General features: G+C 36.1%; 2 protein-coding genes across 2 annotated transcripts; both read left to right on the top strand.

The window, feature by feature from the left end:
- The first annotated feature begins 7,320 nt into the window (after positions 1 to 7,320).
- LOC113056024 (retinal rod rhodopsin-sensitive cGMP 3',5'-cyclic phosphodiesterase subunit gamma) lies at positions 7,321 to 9,106 on the top strand. Its single transcript, XM_026222476.1, has 3 exons — positions 7,321 to 7,601; positions 7,807 to 7,847; positions 8,104 to 9,106. Exons 1-3 carry the CDS (start codon positions 7,456 to 7,458, stop codon positions 8,178 to 8,180), a joined length of 264 nt encoding a protein of 87 aa, XP_026078261.1. The 5' UTR covers positions 7,321 to 7,455; the 3' UTR covers positions 8,181 to 9,106.
- A 1,189-nt stretch (positions 9,107 to 10,295) lies between these two features.
- Positions 10,296 to 21,176, top strand: LOC113056025 (nuclear protein localization protein 4 homolog). The gene is made up of 17 exons (XM_026222477.1): positions 10,296 to 10,448; positions 11,225 to 11,305; positions 13,537 to 13,646; positions 13,766 to 13,993; positions 14,207 to 14,255; positions 15,076 to 15,170; positions 15,252 to 15,375; positions 15,576 to 15,755; positions 16,170 to 16,256; positions 16,761 to 16,832; positions 16,924 to 17,050; positions 17,250 to 17,410; positions 17,919 to 17,990; positions 18,313 to 18,405; positions 19,369 to 19,491; positions 19,690 to 19,792; positions 20,109 to 21,176. Exons 1-17 carry the CDS (start codon positions 10,434 to 10,436, stop codon positions 20,264 to 20,266), a joined length of 1,878 nt encoding a protein of 625 aa, XP_026078262.1. The 5' UTR covers positions 10,296 to 10,433; the 3' UTR covers positions 20,267 to 21,176.

Raw genomic sequence — 21,176 nt, forward strand, 5'->3', positions numbered from 1 at the left:
TATCACTAAGGACAGGTGTGTATGTTAATATGACATAATGGCATTGCACAATTTTTAAGGTTAACTTGTCGGGCCAGTTGCCTGTTTAATAACTACTTTTGATATCACATTGTGTTCACACCTAACAGAACATGAATAAGCTTAAAAATTCCTCCCTTTCAAGTAAAAATATCATCAACTAATTGTTTGAAAGGCATACCTTATTTAGTTTTTCCAGACTTAATCACAGAAAAGCCAAGCCTAGTTTTCTCCAAATTGTAAAACAGGTTTTGCTCATGTTAACAATTGTAAAATAATTCTGACTCATCAGTATCTGTATTCTGAAAGATGTAAATATCCTGAATCAACATTTTTTATTTTTTACATGTTTTATTCTATCCTGAACTAGTACAGAGGGTATAAAATGCAGGTATGTGCTTAACATTAATAGTGTCCATGCATGCAGAATTTGCGTAGGTCTCAGGAGCGGTGTGTGTTTTGTTTCTATGGACGTGCCTCTAAAACACACAGTCCAGTGGAAATGACTGGATAATTACATGCATCACTGATATTTCACAATCTAGCTGACCATAGAAGTGGTATATATATATATTTAAGATACTTTTAAAGACAATTTTTCTGTGAGCAATGCAGTCTGTCATAAAATGGGTAATTTAAAGTGTATAATTTAATATTAATAATAATGCACTAATTCAGAATTGGATAAAAAAAAAAATTTTTTTTAACTGCAAAATATTTTTTTTTTAGAAACGGTCACAGTCGTTACACATTATATTAATACAAATAGGCCACACAATTTACATCGCACAACATCTACATGTAAAATGTTAGAGTATTTCTTAATTTGTGAATTGTATTTATTTCATTATTGGTTTGTATTATTCCATACATCAATTTTTGTTAGTAGCAGCAGTAGAGGGAATAGTAGTGCATTTCTTGTTGTTCTGTATCTTATCTCAACCTCAGCACATCTTGTGTGTGATGGCAGATTTCTCATGACAAATGTAGGATTATGTTCCATTACTGACATCCTCTGGATATAATTGCTAGTGCTGTCTGTTTGCGTTCTCTATAAACCCCGCCTCCTATGAGCTCTCTCTACTTCTAATTGGTTCAAATAATTTTCTCTCTTCAGTCTGATTGGCTAACTGGATTCGCCCTAGTCACGCGCACACAGAGGTCACGCATGATTCCAGTATGGCCGCGTCCAGTTGAAACGCTACTTGCTGTGTGAGTTTAAAATAACTAATAAGTGTTTTTTATTACTATTATTTCACTCAATCTGTGAAAAAAGTGAATGCATTCTAAAACATAAGGACGACATGGCGATTCCTGGCGAGACTGTATGAGCTACTTGTGCGATGCCTTCCCTCAATCCTATGTCATGTTTGCAAAGGGTGAGATTGAAAATGTGTGTGTGTGCTCTTGTTTTTGTGACATATCAGGACACAACTCTGTATAATGACATGGGTATGACACAGGTATTACAAGGAGAGGGTGACTTATGTGGACATAACCCATGTCCCCATTTTTCAAAACGCTTAAATCATACAGAATTAGTTTTTTTGAGAAAGTAAAAATACACAAAGTTTCCTGTGAGGGTTAGGGTTAGGTGTAGGGTTGGTGTAGGGCCATAGAATATACAGTTTGTACAGTATAAAAACCATTACGCCTATGGGATGTCCCCACTTTTCACAAAAACAAACGTGTGTTTGTGTAACCATACATCTCAGCTATATTTTGATATACAAATACAAATCAGAAGATGAAATAACAGAAAAATGCACCGTGCTCATTTATTTATTGTTTAACATGTAGTAGAAAAGGGATTTTCATTAAAATTTAATACAAAAAATATGAATGTAAAAAAATGATGTAAGCTAACATTTTCTTAAATAATATTTTAACATGCACTTTTGAAATCTGTAATTTTAAATATATATTATAAATTATATTAAATAAGTTTATCATTTTTGTATATCAACTTATATGTTAAAATGATAACAATTTAATATGAACAACTTGTATACATTTTTGAATGTATGTTAATTTAGCGTTAAAATAAAATAACAATCGAAATATTTTGTTCCTTTATTACTTGTAGTTTATCACTGTAAACATTTTTTTTAAAATACAAAGTAGAAGTTATTGATCAAAAGTTCCTATTTGAAAATTTGAAAATCTCAGAAGGAGGAAGAGGCTGTTAAAATATAAATAGTTCACATCCTGTCATATAAACTCACAAATAAACTGCATAAATCTGTTTGTAACTCTTTTATACAGTTGCACACCTGCTACATTGCTCTCTTCAAAAACAGATCCCATCACTGGACTGTGTTTTCTCAGAGCAGAGCTTTGCTCTACACTTCCTGTGAGCAGCAAAGCTCAAGCCCAGACTCTTCTTCAACCATCAGCAGTGTAAAACAGACACAGACTGTCCCAGAACCTGCGGACGAGGGCCCTCCATCTCCCCCCAGCCACTGCTGCATGAGCGGCTGCCATAACTGTGTGTGGATCGAACATGCTGAAAAACTGCTGAAATATTACAGCGATGGTGGAGACAGAGCTCTGGCAGCCATTGAGGAGAACGTTCTCGATGACAACCTGAAGGCGTATCTTAAGATGGAGATCAAGTTGCTGAAGAAGTCCTGATGATAGTGAACTTGGGTGGAGATTTACTGAGAGCAGATTCAGAGTGTTTCATAGCAGCAACTGTTTGGATGTTTTTAATGGGTGAGTCTGTCAAAAACACATCCCGGTCATATAATTAATAAATTTGTATAATTCCTTACATTTATAGTGCTTTTCTAAGCACTCAAAGCACTTTACATAGTCAGGGGGTATCTCCTCATCCACCACCAGTGTGCAGCATCCACCTGGATGATGCGACGGCAGCCATAGTGTGCCAGAACGCCCACCACACACCAGCTTACTGGTGTAGAGGAGACAGAGTGATGAAGCCAATCAGCAGATATGGGGATTGTTAGGAGGCCATGATGGTCGGAGGCCAATGGGCGAATTTAGCCAGGATACAGAGGTCACACCTCTACTCTTTCGAAAGACATCCTGGGATTTTTTTCAATGACCCCAGAGAGTCAGGACCTCGGAAATCAAAATGAATCAAAATACACCTCAAATCAAAATGAAGAACATATACAGTACTGTATGGATATTGCACAAAGATTCTAAGAACATAAACTCTTTTAATGGCAATTGACAACTTTCCTCTGAAATCCTCATTTTTGTAATGCATGTAGATGTTTTATTTCTGAGGGTTTTTTTTTGTAAAGTCTTTTATAGTATAGGTTTGAAAACAACAATTTGATGAGATTATGGCATTGGTTTTCTTTCACTATTCTTCACAGAATACAGTACAGTTTATAATCATGGAAAATACATATGAAAATGTGAATTTTTTTAGGCAGTGTTCAATATTACTGGTTTATAGAACTGACAGATCAGACTATACCCATGATACAACTTTATAAAAAAAACATGTTTTTCCTTTAATATTTCGAAAACAGTATTAAATGTTGAAGATGTTATGTATTTATAGATAAGTTTGATCCTTTTGTATATTAAGAGTGTACATTTTCTTATTTATCACTTATTTAATGTGATGTGTAACTATTAGTCTCTTGTGCTCACCAATTATGTATTTATTTGACACTAAATAAATTATATTAAATAAATAGTTATATATATATATATATATATATATATATATATATATATATATATATATATATATATATATATATATATATATATATATATAATTTATTTAGTGTCAAATAAATGTATATATTGTGATAATATTGTGAACATTTCATATTTTATGAAAGGCCTTTATGATGACTTAGTAAACTTATGAATAAATCTTGATTCACATCTCAATTCTTCTAACCAATAGCTGTACCCAACTGCTGATTAGAATGACACAGGATCATGTGTTTCTCTCTATGATCAGCTCTTGTGGCATTAGAGCCCACATTGGCTGGCTCTGAATAGTCATCAGGGTTGCCTAGCAGCATATTTGATCATGGTATTTGTGGGCATTTGTGGTTTCTTTGACGACAATCATCCTGATCTGAGTACCTGTGAGTCAGCATATGAAGGCTTGATGCCGCGTGCCAGGCCGAGGCATAAGAGCAGAGCTGTGATCCAGCTGCTTGAAGGATTTGTGATGAATGACGTGAAGAGTGGTTCAATATTCTGAGGACAAGATGTACAGAAGACAGTGTGACACTGATTCATGGAGGTCATTAATGGCACTGAAGTTTGAAATGTTTTCTTCCTCTTCGACTTTGAGCAGAATTGAGCATGCAAGCATAAAACAATTCCTCTGATATATGAATAAAATATTTATTTGTGCGTCTATGTATGTGTGTGTGTATTCTATTCTATTACTTTCAAAGTGTGTTAAAAATAGCAATACTATAAAAATAAATACTGTATACATTTATAATACAATATTTATATTATACATTAATATATATATATATATATATATATACACACACCCACACACACACTTATTGTTGATACTGGGATTATGTACATTTATTTAGCATTTTTTAAGATTTTAAATTCCAGATATCCAGAGTATATATTTAACAAAATTATTTAACATTTTTAACATCAAATCAAAGTGTCAGTTTGAATTGGTGTGATGGTTCAGATAACAAGCAGGGATAAGAGTTAGGTGTTTATTGTTTATTGAGTTGGGTCATCACAGTAATCTCACAAGCTAATTATTGATTGTTAGAGCACATGAACCCCACTAACCCAGTAGATTTCTGTAATTGATCGATTCCTCTTTTGTGCCTCTTCAGTGAGTCCTCATATCTCATTAACCACAGACGGGACAAGGGGCACGTTCGACCTCATGACCTTGCACTGAGGTTGTGGTGCCAAATTCTGACCCAAAGACAATTATGTGCAGCCAGTGACCCATAAATACCTCTTTAACACATCACCACATTTAATTTTTCCTGCTACAAATATTTTATATGTATCTTTTATAGTTATATATTATATTATATTGAAAGATGAAAAAAAAATCACCTAAAAAGATGTTTTGCAAAGATAAAAATGAACTAGATTTACTCATCCATAGCAAAGGACTTTTTGAGCTGTAGTTCATCCTAATCACAGATTTCATATTATTTAACTGACAACAGCTTGTCAATAACAAAGACTCTCATTATCAACAGAGCAAAACAGATGGCCAGATGCCTTGATGAAGCGAAGTATTCCTGACTGCAGATCTAGACGATGTAATCAACTAATTAAACCTCCAAACTGTAATCTAGTGTGTTCAGCAGTAATTGTTTTTGTGCTGTTGAGTCACTAATGAACTCCACTGGATAATGTTATGGACCCCCATGGATGTGGGTCTGTTGTGTAACAATGATAGAAAGCTGCAGAACAAAGAAGCTCTAGAAGAACTCTACCTGCTAAACACTCATCAGTTTCTGGATATTTCCATTATAATATCAGATGTAATTCAATCAGCAAATCCCATCTCAAAAGAATTAGCCTATTCTAGAAACCTTCTGAAAAGATTCCTGTCTGTGGCCTTTCATATATATATATATATATTCATAATTATATTCATAAATATTCTCCTTTAACATTAAGTAAATTCTTCAAGCACTACATTTATGCAGAATGCGATGCATAACCTCCACCTCAGAGGACCTTACAAACCACTTTTAGATCAACCAAAAGTCAGTTTCAATTTTTAACAAAACCAAGCCTGTAAAAAGTGGCCTCATCAAGTGCAATAATGTTTTATGAGTCCAAATACAGTTTGAGGCCACTGTCTATGCAATTTATTATGGATATGCCTATATGTTGTTTTATTGTATTCAAAATCTACAGGATATGAAGTTAATACATAAGTTTTTAAAAGCACATGGTGTTACACAAATACACATTAATGCATGCATCCATATTTTGTTCATCTATAGTCGAGGGGATCAGGGGAGGGAAGCATCGCTCTCCTAATCTTCTGAGAGGGCCAGAGAATATAAAAGACCTATAACCCCCGCACCGCTCGCAAAGAAAGCCGAGTGTTCACATCCGCTCCTCCACTGGAGAGACATACAGAAACGGTGCAGCTGCACCCAGTCAACAGCCTGTCAATCAACAAACCGGTGAGTACAGCCTTCAAATATTTAAGGAAATAAGGTTGTTCTGTAATAAGATTTTCTAACAATGTGTCAAAGGATAAAAGCACTGTAAGGTATTATGGGTCTTGAAGATGTTTTGACTACAGCATGCCACTTATTATGTGGGTACTTAATGAATAATATATTGAATTGAGTTTAAATTATTTTATTTGAGAACAGTGGACCATTGATGCATATAAAAGACATAAAAAGTTGCCTGGGATAAGTCATTTATACAGTTTAGTGATAATTTTGCATAACCACAGAATGCCAGAACTGACTGAACATAATGTTCCCCAAAATAGTACAATTATTTTCATACAGAATTTCTGTATGATATCAAAACTTTAAATTTAAAAATTTCAATTCATGATCAATTGATTATTATTATTTTATTTATTAATACTGTTTAAGTGGATAGGTGGCCATAGGTATTCAGATATTAGTTTAATGTGGTAAATGTGTGTGTTTGTATGTATGTATATATGTATGTTTGTATGTATGTATGTATGTTTGTATGTATGTATGTATGTATGTATGTATATATATATATATATATATATATATATATATATGTATGTATATATATATATATATATGTATGTATATATATATATATATATATATATATATATATATATATATATATATATATATAAAGATAGATAAAAAGAGCAGTAACAAACAATTGTGCAACAGGCATATAACTGAAGGTCATATTTTGATCTTTTCTGTTTGCTCAGCATGTTTTGGTCTTATCCCTGCTCTAATAAGATTAATCCAAGTGCAGATTGTCCCCCCCTGGGGTCTGGGGACGTTTATTAATCCAAGCAGGATTACATAAAATGGGTCACCCTACTCAAGAAACATTCCCTGAGCTCATTTCTGGGAGCACGGGCCATGCTAGAGATTCAGTTAGAGTGGAATATGTATTAGGATGTGTGTATTAATCACCAGAAAGAAGATTATGGGTATAGTTTTCTCAGTCTAGATGCCATGGATATTCATTAGGTGTCAGTTTGACCTAACCTTCCTGGCCTAATGTGTAATTAAAAAAATGTATGTGTTTTAATGTGTTTGTACGTGTCACAAAGTCCTACATTTTTCTTTTCCAGAATGCAGCCAAAATCCATTTTACAAAAAAAAAAAAAAAAAAAAAAATTCTAGATTTCATTGGGTGTGAACTATAAACTCACTCCAGTCTTTCTGATGCATTTACATCAGCACCACATCACGGGTAGCGAATACAAAGAAAAACGACCAACCGTGACAAACAGCCATGAATCTTGAGCCACTCAAACCAGAGATCAAATCAGTCACCCGTGTCACCGGTGGTCCTGCCACACCACGCAAAGGACCGCCCAAGTTCAAGCAGAGGCAGACTCGCCAGTTCAAGAGCAAGCCGCCAAAGAAGGGTGTCCAAGGGTAAGTTAGACAGTAAAATCTTTATGACAATGGCCATGTGATATTCCAAACTTCAGTCATGCTTTAATTAAAACTGTGCATATTCAATAATTTGACAACATGACTGTTCTAAAAATATTCTGTATTTTAAAAATCTAATTCGATCTCTTTTTCGATTTTATCTCATTCATTTTTTTTATTGCATTTATTTTATTTTATTTATTAGTTTCGGAGATGACATCCCTGGCATGGAAGGTTTAGGCACTGGTAAGTACAATATAATCTGCATTTCTCCTCACGTGTTTTGCCGTAATGGCAACATCACATACCATCTATTCTAAGCTGTCTGAAATGATTAGTCTGATGAGATGCATGCATGTCAGACAAGCCTCTCATACTGGGCATCATCAGTGATTCTATATTACTGTGATTAAACAGACCTGAATGCTAGCTGGCCATCAATCTGCTTAAGTTAACTCTTTGAATGATAGATGAACTCATGTTCCTGTGTTTCTACCCACAGACATCACTGTCATCTGCCCCTGGGAGGCCTTTAATCATCTGGAGCTTCACGAGCTGGCTCAGTATGGTATCATCTGAGCCCGTTACCTTCCCATCATCCTCTGTGCAGTTAAGACCCTTCCAGTCATGTTCTCCAAAGCACCTGCCTCCATCCCAGCCAAGGTCTCCAAGTGGGCCGTTCTTACTTTTATAACAGAATAAACACACAAAACAGCAACATTTATAAAAATGGGAAAACTAAGAAAAATCTACATAAAAAAAATCTATCTGAATATCCATCCCTCTGGTTTCTTTTATTTCTTGCAGTCCAAGAACACTTTCTGCTCAAACTATAGAACAGAGAAGATCCAGTCATATTGCATTCTGTTTACTTTGAAAAACTGCTGCTGCTTTTCTTTGCTCTCGTCTTCTTTTTTCTACTCTCCCTCCCTGTTTTCTTCTGGAACACGAAACATACGGAAGTAACACAGCCTCTGCGTGAGTAAAAGCAAGACACGTGCCCGTGAAATGCCTGGCTTCTCATTTCACGTGCCTCGGTACTTCCTCTGTCCACCTTCGCCGAGTTTATAAGAAAAGATCAAAGTCCTGTAGAGGTGAAACACCCTGCTGGCCGACAGTACATTTCCAAAACTTGACTTCATCACACTATTTCCCCATCAGCATACCCAAATGGGTCATTAATGCAGATTTTAAAGTTTCAACCTTTTCACTCCCTTTTTCATTTCTTAGTATTCTATGTAAGGATACCCTGAGGAACCATTCATTTTGTAATATCATATTTGCTTTGTGCTCTGCACCCCCGTCATTAAGTGCGTCCATATAGCACACATACAGGCATGATTTCATTTTCTTATTTGTTTCAGTAAATCTCTCGTGTGACTGTAAGGGAACAGTGTTGGGCTGTCATGTCTTGTGTTTCTTTCATCCATGATCATTTTGTGTAGTCATTTCATTTTTCATCACCATCATCTGTCATCCTCATAATCACATCCCTCTTTATCATTGTGTCCAATTTTAGTATAATTTCTATCTAATGTATTCATTCCTTTCCATTTATTTCATTGTATAATATCATTCATTATAATTTAATCTATTCATCCAAATGTCCTGTCTCTTTCATAAATGTATGATTTTCTAGCCATTAATTATTCTAAATATCTTTCACTTTATTGTCATTGTGTCAAGTATGTGTTTATTTCCCTATGTTTATGTATCTTTCACTATTGTGTTATATGTCAATTCATTCATTTGTTCATCCATTAGTTTGGTCACATTATAGGTTTTTCATTTTTGTAAAAAAAAAAAAAAAAAAAAAAAGCCCATTTCCTGCACAGTCAGATCTTCATGTATCCACATATAAGATGATATATCCAAAGTAAATTCTTTGAAAAGATGTGGTTTGCACAAGCATTAACATATGTTACTTTTTTTGCACAGGTCCTTTAAACGTGTTAAGATTGTGTGTCCTTCTGAATCCTCAATTTCAAAGAGTTGTTCAGGCCTGTATTTTGCAGACAGTTTTTCTGACAGAACATGCATCCGTTTTGAGGGTTGACAACATCAGTGTGTAAAGTGAAGATTTCTCTCTACAGGATGAGATCAAAATAAAGCTTGAAAAAAAAGAGAAAAAAATAATGTGCTTGTTTTTCATGCCTGGGAAATAAAAAGGCAGAGCCGAAACTTTGTTTTTAATAATATAACTGATTGTTTGAATATAATCAACTTAGACTATGGATGAAATATTTTAAATGTATTTATTTACTTTTTTTTTTTTTCAAATGTAATGCATTAGCAGTTTAAAGAATCAACTCCCACCTGTTGAATAAAATGTAAACTAATATATAGACTTAAAAATGTAGCCTATATAAGTAATTTTATTTGTTCAGAGAGTGGTTTGATTTCTACTTTAGTACTGGATGGGAAACATCTATTCAAAACATAAATTAAATAAGCAAAATATAGAAACTGTTTATAAATAAGACGTTATAAAAATGTCACCGAAGAAAATATGTGTATTCTATATAATGCATCTAGATAATCTCTAAATGAAAAATCTACAGCAACAAAAAAAAAATATATTATTTAAAAAGTGTTTTTAATTACTTACAATAACAATAAACAAACATAAACAGGAACACGACATTTATCTCTTTGTTTCTGTCCGTCGACGTTAAGCAGGATCCCGTCATAGTCCGGACTCATTTAGATGTAGCACCGGCTCTATGAGTTTGGCATCGCTGCATAGATCCGAGAAGATCATATAAACAGCGATATTAAAATACGTCAACTCTCATATCAGCGACGTCAAGAGGGACAGTTAATCCCATCAGCATGGCGGAAAACATAGTAAGTGTCAGTCTGCGTGTGCATTAAGGCAGTTTAAGTGAAGTCTGTCATCCAGTGATGAGGCAGCAGAATTGTTAGCATGATGCTAATGATCAGACTCAGCCAGAATCGTTCAGAAACACATTAAATACTAAAATACAGCTTTTATGTGTGTGCTCACCACTCATCTGACTGATTTAGCTTATGGTTTACAGCTGAGGTTTGTTATTTCGGCTGGGTTGACTTTATTTAGCTTGGCACAGGTTGATGAAGACAAGATGTGTCAGTGCAGGTTCTTCTCAACTGCTTATTAAAGTCTAATTAGATGCAGATTTTCACTTGAATAAATAACGAGATACTAAAATAGAAGGTAATATGATTGCTTATTTTTCCGGCTTCTTGTAGTTTTATATCTGGGAAGTGAAGTGACATTGAGTAACTTATGAAGTGCTTTGAATGGCAAGTGATGTTTTGTTTTGGTTTTTGTATTAAGAAACAAAACAGTGCATGAGTTTGGCTCTGTGTTAATATTATATGTCATTCAGTGGGATTTTCGGACTTGGATTCATAGACCTCTGTGGCAGTTTAGTGAGCGTCAGATGTGTTTTCTCTTATTCATATTGGCTTGTTTTGTGCTGATCAGTTTTGCTCTCATCTCATTTGAACTTCTATCCTGTCCTAGTAATACTGTTCTAGATCTATGTGAGAAACAAGCATATGATTGAACAACAAACATACTTTTTGTAGTAACCATAAACTTCCTTTCCCTTCCCTTATTAATGTTTATTCATTGACAGATCATCCGTGTCCAGTCTCCAGAGGGGATGAAAAAAATCGCCTCAACAAAGCGAGAGACGGCTGCAGCTTTCCTCAAGAAGGTATAAGGAATAAAGATTTTGCACTAGACATAACTCTTTGCTATTTTAAAAGCTATTATTTATTGTTGCTTAATTGACACTGACAGAGTAGGTGTTACTATTCACCACAGATAGCTTCCATTGTCATGCCTTTGCACTTATGCAACGGTAAAGTCAAAGCCAACCTGTCTGTAAAGAAGCTGAGAATAACAGTCCAACAAAAGCACAGCGGCAGATCCTCTGAGTCATTAAATAGTGCTGGCACAGACTCTTTTTCCTGCTGAGTGCCAAATGTTGATTTATTAATGAGACTGCTTTTAAAAAGGAGACCTATGTCCATACGCCGCAGTTTCACACATATGTGGTCCACTGTGACATGCATTTCTGCTGCGGTGCATAGCTTGATGGGTGGTGTGCTTGCAGCAGAGGCAGGAATGAACAAGGGCTTGGGGCCAAAATGCCATTGAAAGTGAGCAAAACTCCAATATAAAATGTAGGGCACTTAAAGTTGATTTAAATTTTTTTTTATTTGCTATCTAACAATTGATGCATCTCATAAAATTGACTAGTTATGTTTATTGTAGATAATAAATCCAGAAGAAGAGAAAGGTAGTTACCTAATGTCAATCTTTGATTATTATGTCATTGGGTAAATTGTATTATAATAGAAGTCATAGGGAATTTTGGCTGCTCTTTTGAGACGGGCTGAGGGTTTGCGTGTGCCTGATGTAGACACTGCAGGGCCCATTAAAGATTCATGTCTCACAGCGGGAGGGTGGAGAGCGAGCCGGCGATCAACTGAGACCGTCTCACCATTTGATTTTGGGATTAAATGCCAGGAAGGAGACAGAGAGAAGGTCTAGCTTTGAAAAAATATGTGCTTGTTCATGGTGCATGGATTAAAAAAAAATGCACACTGCGTTTTTTTAAAGGCATCCATTTTTTTAAAGGTATGTTACAGTTAAAAGTTAAATTTAGGAGATAGTGCCCTGAGTGAGCAGTAAAAGCTTTTTCTGATTGAATTAGTAAAGATAGCGGTCTTCTGCTGGGTTTTCAGTTCCCTAATGGACAGTCATTTGGACATTTGTTTCTGAAGCAGCACTTTTTTAGAGTACTGTTCTCGAATTATGTTGTTACCAGAACCATCTGGTTTTTATCAAGTTTGGATTAGGAACAGTCTGTCATGCTACGAATGAGTTCAACTTGGACAAGTGTTCTTTGAAATGAGTTCTAAATGAGATGATTCTTTAGATGAAGAATTTAAGAACTGGATTTGCTATTATAATGGCATCACATCTTTGAAAGATACTCAGGGTTTTGTTCGAGGCACTTAATAAGGGAACTACATATTTACATACACCTGTGTATTGCCCGTTTAACGTTTTTGTCGTAAGATAAATTTTAGGAAGAAATGAATTAACTGTTCAGCGAGGCTTTCTTTTCATCAAAGTATTCTGAAAAAATGTATCCGAGTTTCCACAAAAATATTTAGCAGTACAAATGATTTTTTTAATATACATTTGTTTCTCGAGCATCAAATCAGCATATCTTAATAATTTATTATGGTTCATGTGACACTGAATACCAGAGTAATGGCTTCTGAAAATTCAGCTTTGCCATCACAGAAATAAATTACGCTTCAAATAATATTAAAATAGAAAACTTAATTCATAATATTTCACACTATTGCTGTTTTTACTATATATTTGATTAAATAAATGCAGCCTTAGTAAGTGCAAAATAATTTTGCCTTATTATGCAGAGAGTCTGACTACGCAATTTATGCATTCCACTCGTTTTTGAGTTTAAGATTCGGAAGCTTATTAATTGGTAAATTTTTGCATTATATATGAATGTATAAAGTATTTGGAAAATAGGATTTTTCTTTGGATCATAATCTCAGATACTTTCTTTTCCTCTTTCTCTCATGTACTCTACTCTCATAACCTCATTAGAGTTTATTGAATTTGAACAGCATGGCTTTAGAGACTCATGGTCCTGCAGTCATCACTCACCTGAACAATCTCTGAAAGGCAAACAATCAGGAATGCCGCTTCACATTTAAAATGTCTGTATTATTTAACAGATCCACATTTTATCAGCTTATTAGTGGAGGCTCCAAGACAAGAATAAGACAAATGCACAAGGAATGTCCAATCGCAGCAGTAATGTTAGATCCATCATTTCCAGGAATAAAAATGAAAGATTTGTCAGCTTCTTGTTTCTGACATTCTTTGCTGCCTTTTTGCCAGGTTGCCAAAGAGTTTGGGTTCAGTTCAAATGGTTTCTCTATCTACCTGAACCGGAACAAGACTGGAGAGATTCTGTCACAGAACAAGACCCTCAGCCTGCTGAAAATCAAGTAAGTGCACCGTTGTGAGAGATTGGGATTGCCCAGTTGTGCACATGTGGGTGTGTGTCATGAAAAGATAATTTTATATGCATAAGCTTGACGTAAACTGTTTTTTCTTTGTCTTTCAGGCATGGCGACATGCTCTTTCTTTACCCATCCTCAGCTGGACCCTCCAGTGAGAACATGGACACAGCTCAGCCTCACACCTCTTCTTCCTACCCTTCCTTCCCTTCATCCTCTTCATCATCATCTTCCTTATCCCGTTCACACTCTGCACCACAGATCCAGGAGGACGAGATCGACCAGTATCTTTCCAAACAGGAAGGAAAGATCTACAGAAACAAAGACCCCCAGCTGTAAGTCTGCCTCCTTTTTTCCACACTGCCTTGCAAACAGTTTTTTTTTTTATATATATTGCATATATTTCCAGAACCAGTTATTTTCTTGCCATACTTTGGAACTACTGCGTTATGTAGCCTGTTGAATAAGTCATTGCAATATAAGAACTACAGAGTACTCGAGACATATCTTTATATGTTTATAAAGCATTCTTTGTCATTGTTTCTCAGGTGCCAACATGGTCCTATGGGGAAATGTGTTCACTGCGTACCTTTAGAGGTAAGAACTTGTGATCTTTCCCTTGAAACGTAAGAATACTGATGGGAAGATGGGTCTAACCTAGTGATTCTCAACCAAGGCACCTCTGCAAACTCTCAAGACTTAAATAAGCTTTAATGATTTAAAATAAGCTAATATGTGACCCTGGACCACAAAACCAGTCTTAAGGTGCTTGGGTATATTTTTAGTAATAGCCAAAAAAAACATAGTATGGGTCAAAATTATTGATTTTTATTTTATGCCAAAAATAATTAGGATATTAAGTAAAGATCATGTTTCATGAAGATGTTTTGTGAATTTCCTACTGTTAATATATCAAAACTTATTTTTTAATTAGTAATATGCATTGCTAAGAATTCATTTGGACCATTTCAAAGGTGATTTTCTCAGTATTTTGATTGTTTTGCACCCTCAGATTCCACATGTTCAACAAATAGCTGTCCGCCAAATATTGATCCATCAATGGAAAGATTATTTATTCAGCTTTCAGATGATGTATACATCTCAATTTTGAAAAATTGGCGCTTAAGACCAGGTCCAGGGTCACATATAGCTTAAAATTAAGTTGAAAACCATATTTATTTATTTTTATTTGTTCCCTCAACAACTATACTTTTTATTTATACAGTCTCTGAAAAATTGGATCTGTAAGGAATTTTTAAAAGTGTGATTTCCAGACCTGGAGGAGTCATGGAAAATAATTAAAATCCTAAAATGTCGTGGAAATGTATAAATGTAATTATTTTAGAGTAAATTTGCTGATCCACATAACACAAAAATACAATGTTGCCATTTCTTCATTCATGTTCTGTTTTAATAGCCTTTCGATGAAGACTATCTGAACCACCTCGACCCACCGGTCAAACACATGTCCTTCCACGCCTACATCCGGAAACTCACTGGTGGAGCAGACAAGTTAGCGCTTTTGGGAGCTCTCTACTCTCACTTAAATAAGATTTGTGAGAAGTGATTTAATGAAGTTTTCCTGTCTCTCAGGGGGAAGTTTGTGGCTCTTGAGAATATCAGCTGTAAGATTAAATCTGGCTGTGAGGGACATCCGCCCTGGCCAGAGGGCATCTGTACCAAGTGCCAACCCAGCGCCATCACCCTCAACAGACAGGTACACTGCTCCTCTCAGTCTGTATCATAAACATCTTTAATTTCATCTTACTCTTCAATCGCATACAGACAAACTCCTCACTAATCAATTTCTTGATTTAAAAATAAAGTAAATGAGCACTCCCTGAGGAGCAGCGTCATATTTCTGTCCATGTTTTGATCTGTTGAAACTGCAAAAAAAATAAAAATCTTGTGTTGCAGAAATATCGACATGTGGACAACATCATGTTCGAGAATCATACCATTGCGGACCGTTTCCTCGACTTCTGGAGGAAGACGGGTAACCAGCGGATGGGGTATCTGTACGGACGATACACAGAGCACAAAGACATCCCTCTCGGCCTTCGAGCAGAGGTTGCCGCCATTTATGAACCTCCTCAGGTGAGAGACTCGCCTGTTGTTGACTGTTGTCAGAAGATATTTCTTTTGTTTCTGCTAAAATGACAAAACTGCTGTCTTTCAAACTTTATTTAACGACACTAGGAATTGCAACATATTAAAATAATTTATTAAAATTAAAATTAAAATAATAGAATACTTTAATTCCAGATGTTTTATTTCATATTAATGAATGTGATAAATTTAATTCAAACCAATGATAAAATTTGATTTGAAGAGCTCACTGACCACGTCTGCCATTTAATCCAAATCGCCCCCCAACAATGAATAATATTTAGTTTAAATTGAATTGCTGTAGTTTAATCATGCATGTATCAAACTATTTGATTCAAAACTGTCAAGTATTGTTTCGCTGATTTGTGTTCTCTTCCTTTCCACTTGTGTGTTTTGACTCAGATTGGAACCCAGAACAGCTTGGAGTTGATTGAAGATCCCAAGGCAGAAGCAGTTGAAGAGATTGCTGCAAAACTGGGTCTTAGGAAGGTGAGTCTTTTTCCATGCCTTTTTAAAATCGGGGGCTTGTCCGCGATAAGTAAATAGCAGTTTATCAGAGAAATAACATTTTGTTTCATAACAAGTAAAGACAAGGAGACAGCATGATTGCTTTAAACAACACAAGCACTAAACATACAGGGATGGCTCCCATAATTACCATCTATCTATCTATATTTATATATATAAAATGGATCTATATCTTACCTATCGAGGTGGGAGGCTGAATAGTTTGTGTAGATCTGCTGTACTTAGTGAGGTCATCCATCCATCCCATGAGGCTCTCTGATGGGATTCTTAGAATTCCTCTCTCTTCACACCTCTATGGCTTTCATATGATACTTTCACATTACTGTTTGATGGGACGATAGACGTGACCTGATCAGTCGGTGCTGTTGTTACTGCCTGAACATGTGGAACAGCTTCCAAATGTAGTTGTGTCCAATAGAAAATGTGAAGCTGTTTTTCATTAGTAATATTGGCTGATTTTTTCAGGTTGGGTGGATTTTCACAGATCTTCTGTCAGAGGACACCAGAATAGGCACTGTCCGCTACACCAGAAACAAGGTCAATTGGCAAACGAAAGATGAGCATTTAACTATCTACATGGGGTATTCTGATATGATTATTGATTAGTGGGTGTGTGTCACATGTCCAGGATTCATTCTTCCTGAGTGCTGAGGAGTGCATCACAGCCGGTCACTTCCAGAACCAACATGCCAACGCGTGTCGGCTTTCCCCGGATGGCCATTTTGGATCCAAGTTTTTCACAGTGGTGGCAACAGGTACGCAGGATTTTCTGCTGCTGTTCAGTTTTCCAGTATGGTGATAAAATGAAGGCATTTGGTTGTCAAAGGCCTTCGTGGTATATTTAGTTCAAGGCCTCCATCTCAGTCTATGACTTTTTTTGCACAGAACATTTTATTGGGTCCTCCTGAAAATAGAGCATGAATTTGACTAGCCTTTTTTTTTGTCCATTGGCAGGTGGTCCCGATAACCAGGTGCACTTTGAAGGGTATCAGGTTTCCAATCAGTGCATGGCTCTGGTGAGGGATGAATGTCTACTGCCCTGCAGAGATGCTCCTGAACTGGGTTATGCCAAAGAGTCCAGCACAGAGCAATATGTCCCTGATGTCTTCTATAAGGTACTGGACTAAAACACTCCTGCTACAGATGATCAGTCACACAGCATGTTACTAAAGACAGATGCTTAGGATGCATGCACATACACTACTCTTCAGTGTGACATGATCCTTCAGAAATAATTCTAGTTAGGTGCTCATATAGCAAATATATCAAAATATAGTTTTAAATAAAATAAAGAAAAAAAAAATTTAAGTCTTTACTGTCAATTTTGAATAATTTAATTCCTGAAAAAACTGAAGTGTATATTTTCTCATTTTTGTTCCAGCATGTAACTGTAACCATAATCGAATCACTTGTAGGGTTTGACTGATGTTTCTGAACAGCCTGAGCTTCCTTTTACTTGAGCGTTTCACATTTCTTAAAGCAAAAAGAAATGAAAGTTAATATTTCTATTATTTCATAAACAGTCTTATCAGTTTTCAATACTTCCCCAGGAATACAAGGGATTATTTGTCAGCGATGCATGAAAAGGTTCACACATTTTCCAATCTTTTTCTTCACCTCCAGGATAAAGACAAATTTGGCAATGACATCACATATTTAGCCCGACCACTGCCAGTGGAGTACTTGATCATCGACGTGAGTAACAACCACACACTTTCACACTGATCTAGAAAAAAAAAGTCAGTGTTGTTTTTATACTACTAGATCTTTCAATACTACTAGACATAGATCTTATCCTCTCAGGTTTGATGCAAAGGCATAGAGTAAGTGGATAAGTGGTCTCTAAAACCCATTAGAGAACCATGTCCAAATGATGGGACATGACATTAAGCTTGTAGTAATCAAATGGCCCATTCCTAATTGGCCCACTGAACCTTCCTTCATTGAATGCTATAATAATAGGTTAACATTGTCTTTGTTTTTGTTGATTGTTACTATTTAACCCTGTGTTTTTCAGATCACCACCACTTTTCCAAAGGACCCTGTGTTCACTTTCTCCTCTACTCTTCGCTTCCCCATCGAAAACAGAGATGCTCTGGGAGAGACCCAGGTACAGATTTACCGTTAGAAGTCTCTTTAGTCTAGGAATGATGTTTTAGATGTCATATCTGGAGACATCTAACAGCTTTTCTTGGTGAACATGAGCATAAAACTCTTTGGCTGCATTTACACTGGCATAAAAAAAAAAACAGATTTTTTTACTCACATCTGACACACACTGGAATTTGTTGCACACGTGTAAACACACAAATAAGAAAAAGACAGGATTTTTTTTTTGACACATCAGATCCAAGCAACTTCCAAATGTGGATTTTAATTGGAGACATATCCGATATCTGGACATCTGACCTGTGTCTAAACGCACATATCCGATTCCCAAGAATTCCAAATGCCGAGGGCGACATGTTCGACCATAAAGATAGCGTTTTAATGCCTGTGTGCTGCTGTATGCGCTCAAAATTTATTGAGATGGAAACTTAAAAAAATAAATGAATTGCACATTCAGGACCTCGTTTTAAACCCATGCCCATTGAATTTTATCAATAAAACAGCTTCGCTACTAAAAGCAACATTATATTTCGTAGCAGTTAGGCGATAACTTTCACTTGTTTGCAAGCTTCACACTCGTTTGCACGCTCTCTCTCTCTCTCTCTCTCTCTCTCTCTCTCTCTCATTAATTCATTCCAATTCATTTAATAAATATAATCTTGGCACTATGTTATTTCACTAAATAATTCTACCTTTACTGAGCTGTCGCTAAAATAGCATACCATGTGCATCTAAAGCGATCACTCACAATCAATTTGGGCGGGAATTATGTAAATACAGATATCGGATACCAGTCGTGTCTAATTTATATGTATAAGAGATGGGTCAAAAAATCAGATATGGATCTGTGCATCAATGCTTGCAGTGTAAATGCAGCCTTTCTGTTCTAACATCAATTACTGTGGTCAAATGTACCGTTCTTTTGAAATATTGAATTGAAAATAGTTTATTTATGTGTGTGCAGGACTTCCACAGTTTAGCGACATATCTTTCCCAGTGTTCTTCCTCCTCCTCCTCCTTCCTGGACATTGTCTCAGACTTCCATCTGCTTCTCTTTCTTGTCACCAATGAGGTCATGCCCTTACAGGTGAGTTTTTCATTGTATTTCTCTATATACCCACACATATTAGTTTCTAACACTTGACCTATTTTTTTTTTCTTTTTTTTGGTTCTTCAGGTTGTCATGTTTGGTTTTTATCTTGTTTTTTTTTTTTTTACTAATACTTAATAGTTTGTACTTGTATTTTGCATGATGAATTTATCTCCTTCTCTCTGATGTCTCCAGGACAGCATTGGACTTCTGCTGGATGCAGTGAAGACATCCAATGAGGAGCTGGCTCAGACCTGGAAGAAATCTGAGCAGTGGGCCACAATCGAGCAGCTCTGCAGTGAGTTGTCCTAAACATTGTTTTTTAAGAATGTAATAGTTAGAATGTATATAATGTTAATGTTTCTGTACATTTTTTGAATCCGCTCTCTATTTTATGTTATCAGTTTTTTTTTTAATTTGCTTTATATCATTTTTGGTGAGCTTTTAAATACGATTATTTACGTTTAATAAATTTTAGTTCTAGTTCAATTTAAGTTTATTTATTTCCAGGTAGTAATTTTAGTGTTGTGTTATAGCTTATTTCAGTTTTTCAGTATTTTTTCAATAGGTTTTACTAACTAGCAGATCATTAATTACTCTTATGTTAATCCCAGGCACAGTTGGAGTGCAGCCGTCGGGATCTCTGGATTATGCCATGGGCGGCCCAACTCTCCCCCAGGCTTCTTCAGCTGTGTGGTCCTGCCTCCACTGCACATTCATGAACCAACCTGGCACCGAGCACTGCGAGATGTGCAGTTTGCCCCGCAGCTAAACCCCCACGAATCCAGGCTGCACTGTACATCCCACCGGGAACAGCAGTGAGAGTGGGCGTGCTTCCCTGTGTTCCTGCCGTTTTAGTATGCCTAATTCTTAACTCCTCCCCTCCCTCACTGACTGTGTCGCATCTAATGCCGATGCCAGCCGTGTGCCCGAATATGCGCCCAATCCAATGCTGTGAGCTGCATCACTTTGATGATGATTGCTAGCCGAAGATGATGGATTGTACCCATGTAGCACTCTCTGTGTGAGCCCAGTGCATTCTGGGACTTTTATTTTGACAAAGCACTTGGGTGAAGCTCCTTCCACCCTCCTTATTTCCCTTTGCGGTCCAAAATAACCATTCAGCACCACTGGTGAAACACAATCAGTTTTTCTGATATTAAACGTCTTTCCCTAACTCTCACTGATGTTGTTGTGTACATAATAAACCGAGAAGAAATAATACTCTTATTTAAGTGCAAAAGATTTATATGTTGAGGGAATTTACTTTTTCAAGCCCAGTTTGAAGTGAACATGCAGCTGAAGGAGCTTTGTTGTTTGCAGCACTTGGTTTGCATCATCATGGTTCACACTTTCTTCACCCAGTGTGCATGCTTGCTTTATTTCTTTCATTTTTCAAAAGACTGTTTTGATAGACGATGAGTTTCTTTGGGTGTCAATACTGAATGCTTGATTAGATTGAAGGCGAAGGGTTGGCTTAACTGCAGAACCAGAGAGCGGTTCCTTTACCCTCAAGATTGTAATTGGTCGTTGACTTCTGAAGGTTAAGAAGCTATGCTTTGAATGGATTGGTTGACGTATGCTTTGCAAAAACTGTAGCCACTCAACTTTGGTGCTGGTACCCTTTTCTGCACCTCATCATCCTCTCAATACAAATTTCCCCTTCCGCCCCCTGGAGCTTG

Source organism: Carassius auratus, chromosome 37 (genome assembly GCF_003368295.1).
Source record: "Carassius auratus strain Wakin chromosome 37, ASM336829v1, whole genome shotgun sequence".
Classification (NCBI taxonomy): domain Eukaryota; kingdom Metazoa; phylum Chordata; class Actinopteri; order Cypriniformes; family Cyprinidae; genus Carassius; species Carassius auratus.